Raw genomic sequence first — 9,561 nt, 5'->3', positions numbered from 1 at the left:
ACAGGGAGACCCTGAAGGGTACATTTTCGTTCATATTAGCAGCAGCCAGCGTTGATGGTCATTTTGGACAGGGTACAGATGAAGTGCATGAAGGGCAAAGGAATGTCGCTGTGGGGACGGGTTTCCAGCCTTTCATGTAAAGTTTTTCTTTAAAATATCCTAAGGCTGGTTCCAAGCACAGGCTGGCCCTGTACTCCCAGTTCCAGAATCCCTGTGGGCCACCCAAAGAGACCTTGGGCAGCTCTGGACACTCAGGGCTGAGATCCCCTCGCAGAGGCAGACTCCATGCCGTACAGAAGGGGTGGTGCCCAGGATAGGAGGAGGCAGCCCCTGACAGATGCCTGAACATCATCAAAGTGGAGAAGGTGAGGCAGAGAGAGGGGAAGAGGTTTTCCTAAGGATTTCCCCAGAGGTGGAGGTGCATGAGGGGGCCGGGGAAGCAGCCTGCTCACTGTGTGCAGTCGTGCTGCCACCCATCTCTCATTTGTGGGGAGACCCTCAGATCTTGCCCCTTTGTCCAGGGAGACAGGGACCAGCCACAGACACCACCACTAACGCCCCTGCCGCCCCACCCATGCCCCATTTCCAGGGTGGAGACAGAAGGTAAAAGCCAAAGGTGGTCCTTGCCAGCACTTCCCAATCTGGGATCTCCACCTCTCAAGGGCCAGTGAACAAGCCATTATGGGAAGCCTGGTCCGCAGAGGCAGCTGGGGCTGCTGGGGGTGTGGAGTACTTGGGTGGGTAACGAATAAAGAGCCGATCCTCTTCCTTCTTCACCCAGCGCAGGAGTTTGGTCACTACCAAGATGGCACCTGCCTTGGTCACCAGGGGGCTGAGGCAGGTATAGAGCTCAAATTTGGAAGTCACCTGTGGGTTTGAGAGGAGACAGAGTCAGCTGGGCCGGAGCTGGCCATGCCCAATTGTGTCCCCTCACCCTAGCCCCATGCCTATCTCCTGTCTGGACAATGCACTGGTACCAGCTCCACCTGGTGCCGCCTGGCCACTGTGCTAAAGCAAGTAAGTTGACATTATTGTGTCATGGGTGGGCCTGGGGTTTGCAGATGGGCCAAAGGATCAGCTAGATCTGGTGGCTTCAATTGGGTGACGCTGGCTGTATGTGTGTGTGTGTATTCTCTCTGGACCTTAGTTTGCTCATCTATAGACTGGGCATAACAACAAGAGTGCTTAACATTTATTGAGCAATTGTGGCACACAAGGTCCTCTTCTAAGCTCCACATACCTATGTTTTCATCCGCTGTAGCCTGGGCAAAATATGAGGATTATTTCACTTTAATCCTCACACCAATTTGGGAGACTTAACCAGGTCACACCTTTCTGCACCACCTCTCACTGCTCTTCACCTCGCTCCCTCTGTTCCAGCTATTCTAGCTTCTCCTTGCTGCTCCTCAAATACAACCAGGCTCAATCCCACTTCACAGCGTTTGCTCAGTCCTTTCCCTCTGCCAGGTGTACACTTCCTCCAGATACCCACATGGTCCACTGCCTCCCCTCCTACTTAGATGCCATCTCTTCAGTGAGGCATCCCCTGCCCACCCAATTTAAACTCCTGGGCCTACCATATCTTGATTGTGAAACACCATTCTCCACTAAAAGGTACAAGGGCTCCTTGGACAGATGGCTGATTTCAGGACTAGTACAGAGAAAGTACAAGATGAGCTTGGAATGTCTTGTGCCAGAAAGTAAGGAGTGTTCGAGCAGTGATGAGGATGTGTCAAAAAGACACAGGGACCAGCCTGACGAAATCACAGCTCCCACAGGCTAAATCAGAGGCAATCTGAGCATAAAAGTAAATGACAGAAAAGGCTTTTACCCCACTGAATAAAAGAAAAATCCATGAGACCATACTGATATAAAATTTAAAACTCTACAAACAAATAGGAAGAGAAGTTCTTCCATTTAGTAGAATTGCAACCAATAAATGTGGTAGGAATGATGGAGTTGGAAAAATCACCGTCTGGTAAACACCAGAGTAATAATGGCTGAAGGCAAAAATCATTAATGCTTATTAAAATTAGTGAATGAAAGACAGAACACTGATGTAATCACCACAAGACATTCACTAGTTACGAAGGGGAAAATTACTAACTCTGTGGTGGAGAAAATGGGCAGACACCATCTTAACTAAGTGATCACAGATAACAGCGTCAACAGTGGGGCAAACTGACATCGTGGGCCTCCTGATATGATACAGAGAAGGGCATATCACTTCTGTGATATTCTTGCCAAAAATGCATGACCTCAATTTAGTCATGATAAAATACTAGAAAAACCCAAGTTGAGGAACATTCTACAAACTAACTGGCTGGTACTCTTTAAAAGTGCCAAGGTCACAAAAGACAAAAAAGACCAACTGTTCCAGAATAAATGAGACTAAGGAGACACAATAAATAAATCCAACATGTGATCCTGGACCAGTAAAAGGACATTGGTGGGACAATTGGTGAAATGTGAATGAAGTCTGTAGATTAGATGTTACTGTACTGATATTAATTTCCTGATTTTGGTAAGTTCCTGTGGTTATGTTAACATATAGAGAAACTAGGTGAAGAACCTATTTATAGTAATCCTTTGCACTATTTTGCAACTTCTTTGTAGGTCTAACATTGCTTGAAAAGTAAAGTTAAAAAAATTTTAAATAAAATCCTCAGCCTAGAACGATGCCTGATACACATAGGCGTGCAATGAATGATTTAATAAATGTGTACTAAATGGCAGAGCCTGGGAGAAGGTGCTGTTTCCAACGGGGTCATCTTGACCAAACTCCCTGAATAGCTGACCTTTAATAGACTGATGGGAAGTGATGACAGGAGCCCGGAAGAGACCCTAGGGAAGGATACCCCAGGTGGAAGGCACAGCATGGGACCAAGCCTGTAGTGTTCAAGGAGTGCCAGGGACTTAAGAGTCCAAACTGAACTGGTGCCTGCAGACACATGGGCGGGGCTTATGGGAATTCAGCAGGCACAGTGATGGTTGTTAATGGAGCCTGTGGAAAGTTGAAGACACTGTATCGTTTGCTAATGGGGGAAGAACAAACAGAAAGATGGGGCTAATGGAGAGGTGTAGACACTGTGATCAATCCTCATGGGTTTCAAAGACACATGTGTAATGGCAGGGACAAGCATTGGAAGCAAAGGCGTGGTGTGCTTGATGGAGGCTGTTACAGCCAGAGGGGATACAGTGGAGGGAGAAGAGGCTTGAAGTGGGGAATTAACTCCTGCAGAGCCCTCCCCAACTCACCCAGGCCAGCAGCGTCTCCTTCTCAGCCACGTGATAAATGAGTCGCAGGGGCCGGGAGGTGCTATGGAGGCGCGAGTGCAGGCGGTGGTATAGGTCTGACAGGCGCTGCCGCTCCTCCTCTCTGCTGTACGGGGCCTCTAGCTCAGGGCTGCAGTGATGGAGGGAGGTAGGGGACAAGGTCAGTCTAGGGCTTTCTCGGCAGGCCCATCTCCCCTCAGTCAAGGGAGTTCAATTAAGTCAGGGAGCTGAGCCTCCCCCATTAGACTGGAGGAGTCTCGGTGGTTTGAGGCCCAGCTTCCCCATCAAACTAGGGAATTCCTGGAATACTGGGGCCCTCTTCTCCATTAGAATAAAGGATTCCTTGAGATTGGTGGTCAAGCCTCCCACATCAGACAGACACCCATTCCATTCCATCTTTCTAGAGCACAGTTGGCTCTCTCTCCAAGGTGAGGTCTATGCAGTGCTAAACTTTCCACTTAGATAAGCCTTCCTGCCTGGCCGGTTGCTCATAGGGTAACTATTGCCCACCTGGTAAACTGGGGCAGCTGGCGGTGATGGTCAGGGATGTCCAGCGGCTTATAGAGGAAGTGCCGGAGTCCAGGTGCCCCCACTGCCTGCACACTGTAGGCAGGGGCACTGGCTGATGAGGCATTAGAGAAGCTGGCAGCCTCCCGAAGGGCACGCATGGCACCAAGGGTGTGCATGCCGTCTTCAACCAAGCGCCGGCAGGTGGCCATGTCATGGAACGCCTCAGGGTCGGTGCCAAGCAGCAGCAGGCACACAGGCATGGCATCCAGGCGGGCCACGTAGGCATAGAAGAAACCATCGGGGTTGAAGCGGGGCAGGCACACAGGTGCCCACGCTTCTCCTGCTGCGAAGGCCGGTGCACCCACCCAGTCGAGCAGCAACTGCAGGTCAGCTGGGTCCAGCCTGCACTCGGCCAGCACAGTGCGCTCCTGGGCTGCTGTCACCAGTCGACCGCCAACCGCCAGCACTGACAGTGCCAGACCAGGTGCTGTGCATCGTCGTAGGAGTGCACCCAGTGCTTCCCGCAGCGGGCGAGTGAGGGGCACACAGCGCACAGCGCCCAGCAGCAGGGCACCTGGGTCCCGCTCCATACTGTCCAAAAGCCGGTCTAGTGTGCGCTCCGAGCCGGCCAGCAGGCGGCGGAGGTCGTAGTTCTGCTTGCGTGCGAAGATGCGGGCCACGCTTGCGCGCGTCAACGTGCTCACGATCTGTGCGTGCACAGCGAGCAGCTCCCCGCGCAGCTGGGATGCTGACTGAGGAGTCCTTGACACAGCCACCAGCAGCAGTGGGCCCTGCTGTAGGAACACCAGCTTGTGGTCCTCTGGGAGAGGGAAGGGTTGGGGCAGGGGGTAGAAATGGGTCAGTAGTGACCAGAGGGTGTCAGGTGGGGCTCTTCCACCCTTCCCCCCAACACACAAACCTCTAGCCCGAGCTCACATGGTCACTCGATGGACAGTTGGACTAGGGTAAGGACAAGCTGGGGGAGTTTGGACATTTGTAGAGATGTGATGGGATGGTCATGGAATCAGGTTAGACACACAGCATGAAGCGGGGGAAGATGGAGCAAGGACTGACAGAGAGCCAGAAAGGCACTCAAGTCACACTTTGAGAACAACAAGTAAGTATCCAGTCATTCACTTAAATCCGTGAGTTAATCATTCAGAACCCAGCAGGCCAGACAGATGGAACCACCCAACACCCAGACACCTAGCCAGCCATCCACACATATTGACTCACCCATGGCTGGCTGGGTAGTCCCCCAGGCTACAGACGGACAGACAGACCTACAGCTAGCCAGACATATTCCCAATCACCATACCATCCTGCCTCGTGCTCCTTTGCTCACCAGCATAGATGGCGCGGATGGCATCTCCTGCACTCTGCACGAAGGACACCAAGGCTGTCATCACACCCATGGTAGTCGACAGTGCCTCCACACTACCGTACCTCGAGTAGATGGGCTTGCCTGCCTCGCTCAGCACAAACACGTGCTTCCGCTTGCTGCGCCAGTCCTCGTCACTGGGGTCCCCGCCCTGGCTCCCAGAGCCACTCTCGGGGCCACCCATGGGACTATTCTCAGAGGCTGCAGGACTCCAGAGCCCACAGGTGCATGATGGGGCCTCCGACTGTGGCAGTGGTGACAGCAGGTCAGGTGGCTGTTCCTTGGTCTCAGGTCCTGAAAGGGAACCCCTGGTGGGTCATCTGCCTGTGGACTTCCACTAACTCCATGTGCCCAGGGACCCACAAAATTCCTACCAGATCTCCAATGACCCCTGATACCGAAACAGACCTCCAGCGTATCTCCTCTGCGCCTCAGTGATGTCCACATGATTCCCCTAAAATCCCAATAATCCAATCTCTCATTCTCATTATTGAACCCCCTATGTCCCTAGAGACCAATTATTCTTTCAATAACTGCTATTCCCAACTCTTCAAAGCACCCCATTGCCTCTGAATGACCACTATTAATATATTCATCTTCAATGAGCCCACATTAATACCTCTGACCTCTTATTTATTCTCCTGATATCTACTCACCCCTCAATGACCACCATTACCTCTACCAATATTTGGGTCTTTGATGGCTCCCCCTACCCTAATCCCTTATTTATTCTCATTGATGTCCGCTGATCCCTAATAACCCCATTGACTCTCCTGGTCACCCATTTATATTCTTGGTGATGACCATTAATTCTCCCAGTGACTGCCATGAATATCCACTAACACCCTGATCTTCAGGACTCCCCCAATTCCCTCTTTACTCCCACTATTGTTCACTAATATTCCAATGACTCCACATTAACATCACTAATACCTGGGTTTTCCAACACTTAATGATTGCTCTGACCCACAATCTATTCTACTCCATGTCCACTCCATCCCCACCATGACCACCATTAACCTTCACTAATATCCAAGACCTCCAGCGACCTCAACTTTATTGTATTCTCCCTTCTCCCCAGTGACCACTATTAATCTCCACTAACACCCAGGACTTCAGTGACCTCCACTGACTCCCCTGACCCCTCTTGTTCTCAATGATAGCCATCTCCTCCTTACAATAACCACCACTTTATATACCAACACACAGGACTTTAATAATGACCAACATTGTTCTTCCCCATAACCATCAATAACAGTCACCAATGAAACCCATGACTTCATTGCCCCCTACTGATTCCCCTGACACCTCTCCCATTTATTCCAGTTGATGTCCACTGATCTCCTAAAGACAACCATTATTATCCATTGGCAACTATGTCTCAACAGTTTTCCCGTAGAATCTCAATGACCTCATATTCTCTCATTCTCTCATTCACATTCACTGACTTCCCACGTCCTCAATTAATTGGTCCCCAATTACCTCCTCCCAATACCTGCCATTACTTGCCAATAATTCCTAAATTCTCAAAGACTCCCCCATCCCCCCACCACTATTTATTCTCAGTGATATCTGCTAATCCTTCCCAATGACCCCATTAACATCCACTAATTTCAAAGTGGTCAATGAGTACTGATTCCCCAATGATTCCCATTGATTCTCCACCAAATACCTTCACACATCCACCCAGGTCTTCAAAAACCCTCCTACTGGTCCTTTGACTTCTCTAATAATCTCACTGACATCCACTGCCTCCCAACCAAGGATCACCATAATATCCACTAACATCTGGTTTCTTAAAGACTCTCTCCAACAACTCACCATTAACTCCTCAATGATGTAAACACTGAGTGCCCAGTGGCCGCCAATGATCCCCTTTCCCACCTCAATGATTTAAATAACACCCTAAATAATCCCCCTTTGCTCCCATTAACTTTCTTTTGGCCATTCATTTACCTAAACATCCTAAATCCCTAACGCCCCTCTCTGACCCCAACTGACCCCTTTTTGATTCCTCAAAGATCTAAACTCACAAGTCCCCAGTGAACATTCATTGACACCCACTGATTTACTTTTCATTCCTCAATGATTTAAACTAAACCATGAGTTCACAATGACCTCCTACTGACGCTGCTATGGCTAAAGCTACTTCCTGAGTCCCCAAAGACTCCTCATTGGTCCCCTACTGACATCCTCCAACAATGACACTCTCTAGGGATTCCTTTCAAGACCCTAGTGAGGGGGCAGGCATACCTGTTTCCTCCAGGCCCCCATCTTCGGGATCCGGCGAGCCCTCGTGAACATCTCCACCGTCTCCAGCCTCCTCACTGGGGAACTGCGTGTCCTCCACGTCCTCCGCGTCCCCAGGGGCTGGGGCAGCAGCGTCTCCACCGGCCTCCATCTGCACATCCCTGTAGGGGAAAGGAACTGAGATTGACGGGCAGCGAAAGAAACTTTTTTAAAGCCTTTACTGAGCCTGGCCCCCTTGGGCACACTCCCAGTCCCCTCGGGTTTCAACAGGACGAGACATTCAAACACATGACCAAATGCTTGCAACCTTCAACACGTTTGGAAAAGGGAGGCTCTGCTGAGCCTCAGGAAATAAATATACATAAACACCTGTTTTAACCCCGTATCTCAACTGGCCGGGTAGCATTACTTCCCGCAGCTGCAGCAGCATGACACTTCCGGGTGCAGCTGCTGTCTTGCCACACTTCCGGGTGCGACGCCGCTCTGAAGACACTTCCGGTTGCAGAGCTTGATTCCCTCCCCGCAGCGCCCGACCCCTCCCTCCCGCCGCCCACCGGTTTTCCCTCACCGTTGAGATGGCGCGCGCCACTCCCGGATCTACGTGGGTCTGGTTGGGAACCCAGTGAGACCCCTCTGCACTCCTTCCCTCAGCACTGGCTCCCGCGGCTAACGGAGGCCTGCGGGGCCCACTTCTCGTACTGAAGACTGTCGGCGTGAGGGGGGCGCGGCTCAGGTTCAGCCAATCCGGAGTACGGAGGGCGGCACTGCCTCCCTTAGGCCCAATCAGGAGACGCCGACTCCTTACGTCATGATAGGTACCCGTGCCCGACCAATAGACGTGCTCCCCAGAACTGAGGCGTCTTCACCCTCCCTTATCCACCAGCAGGGTTGAGGGAGAAGTGGAATAGAGTCTGGGCAGAGAGGGAATGCTTGACGGACAGTCGCCGCTTCCAATCGGAGTGCCGTGCGCAGCCTGGCCTGCCTATGGGACCTGGCTGCTAAATCGAGAGGCGGGCTTCTCCGAAGTGGGAGTATTCAGCCGGGCAAAGGGCTCTGCGGCCTGTGGAAAAGGGGGACCGCGAGCTGTGAACATGCTCATGGTGCAGGGGAATGAGTTTTCGAAGGCAGTGTGCAGACTGACCAGGGTTTGCCCGATGGGCAAAAGGCCAAGCTGACCTCACTTCCGAAGACAGATCTCTGGGGGCGGAGCTATGCAGATTAGGAGCCCAGGCGAAAACCGGGGGCAAGTGGGCGTGGCTTCGAGAATCTTCTGAGTTCTCGTTGGTTGAGGAAAATGCCCCTCTGGCCTCTGCGCACCTCCATTGGCTGATCTTCTCATCCCGGGTGGCGTCAGGCGGTCTTAGCCACAATTTTCGAGTGAGGGCGAGCGCGGGTTTGCGCACGCCTACTCTAAACTCTCCTCCTTTGCTCTAAATGCCTCTGCCTGCGACTCCCTGTCTAACTCTGAGTCTCTTTCTCTCTCTGTCTCTGGGTGTCTCTCTGCGTCTGCATTTCTGTCTCTCTTCCTGTGTCTGTGTCTGTGTCTCTATATGCCCTCCTCCTTGTCCCTTCAGCTCCGTCTCTGTGTCTTTCTCTAGATCTTTGTGTCTGTCAATTGTTCTTTAGTTCTCTGTCCTCCAGTATCTCGCTTTCTCCCTCTTCCTCTTCGTCGCTCTCACATTGCTCTTTCTTGGTTTCTGGCTTCCCACCCTCTCCCACTGCCCAGCCACGTGGCGCCCGCCCGGAGCCCGCGGGGCAAAGCCCCTGAGGACCGAAGGAGTGGATCCCCCCAGTGCCATTGCCCCGCAGGATTTTCATTTACATTGGAGAATTTTAGGAGAAAAAGACTCTGATTACTCTCTCCTCGGGAGATTGAGGAGTAAACTCTTCCATCCCTTGACAACAGGGGTTCCCTGAATTGTGACTCCCCTCCCCTCAGCGTGCTCTGCTAAATTCCATGGTCCTTGTCACGTCAGCAAGAATATCCTTTTTCATGAATCAACATCACCAGGTAAACAAACCAACTCTTCCCACATTCATGTTCCCACCAAAATACAAGACATTAAAAAACAGCTCTGGCCAAAAGAATGGAGTGAGTCTCCGGAGTCCAGTGAATCCTGGTGAAATAGGAAGACACTGGATTT

The 9,561-nt window shown here is 51.6% G+C and overlaps 1 protein-coding gene across 2 annotated transcripts; it reads right to left on the bottom strand.

The window, feature by feature from the left end:
* Nucleotides 1–657: 657 nt before the first annotated feature.
* Nucleotides 658–8,143, bottom strand: MON1B (MON1 homolog B, secretory trafficking associated). Of its 2 annotated transcripts, none has more exons than XM_044760932.2 (6): nucleotides 7,986–8,143; nucleotides 7,421–7,578; nucleotides 5,132–5,461; nucleotides 3,787–4,606; nucleotides 3,259–3,406; nucleotides 658–867 (listed from the first exon to the last, which is right to left on the bottom strand). In XM_044760932.2, exons 2-6 carry the CDS (start codon nucleotides 7,566–7,568, stop codon nucleotides 658–660), a joined length of 1,656 nt encoding a protein of 551 aa, XP_044616867.1. In that variant the 5' UTR covers nucleotides 7,569–7,578; nucleotides 7,986–8,143. The 2 variants fall into 2 exon arrangements, with proteins under 2 accessions (XP_044616867.1, XP_044616868.1); XM_044760933.2 differs by lacking the exon at nucleotides 7,986–8,143 and adding an exon at nucleotides 7,787–7,918.
* Between the last annotated feature and the right edge of the window lie 1,418 nt (nucleotides 8,144–9,561).

This window comes from Equus asinus, chromosome 28, assembly GCF_041296235.1.
Source record: "Equus asinus isolate D_3611 breed Donkey chromosome 28, EquAss-T2T_v2, whole genome shotgun sequence".
NCBI classification, from domain to species: Eukaryota; Metazoa; Chordata; class Mammalia; order Perissodactyla; family Equidae; genus Equus; species Equus asinus.
Note: the sequence above shows the minus strand (reverse complement) of the source record. Positions and strands in the feature narration are given on the sequence as shown.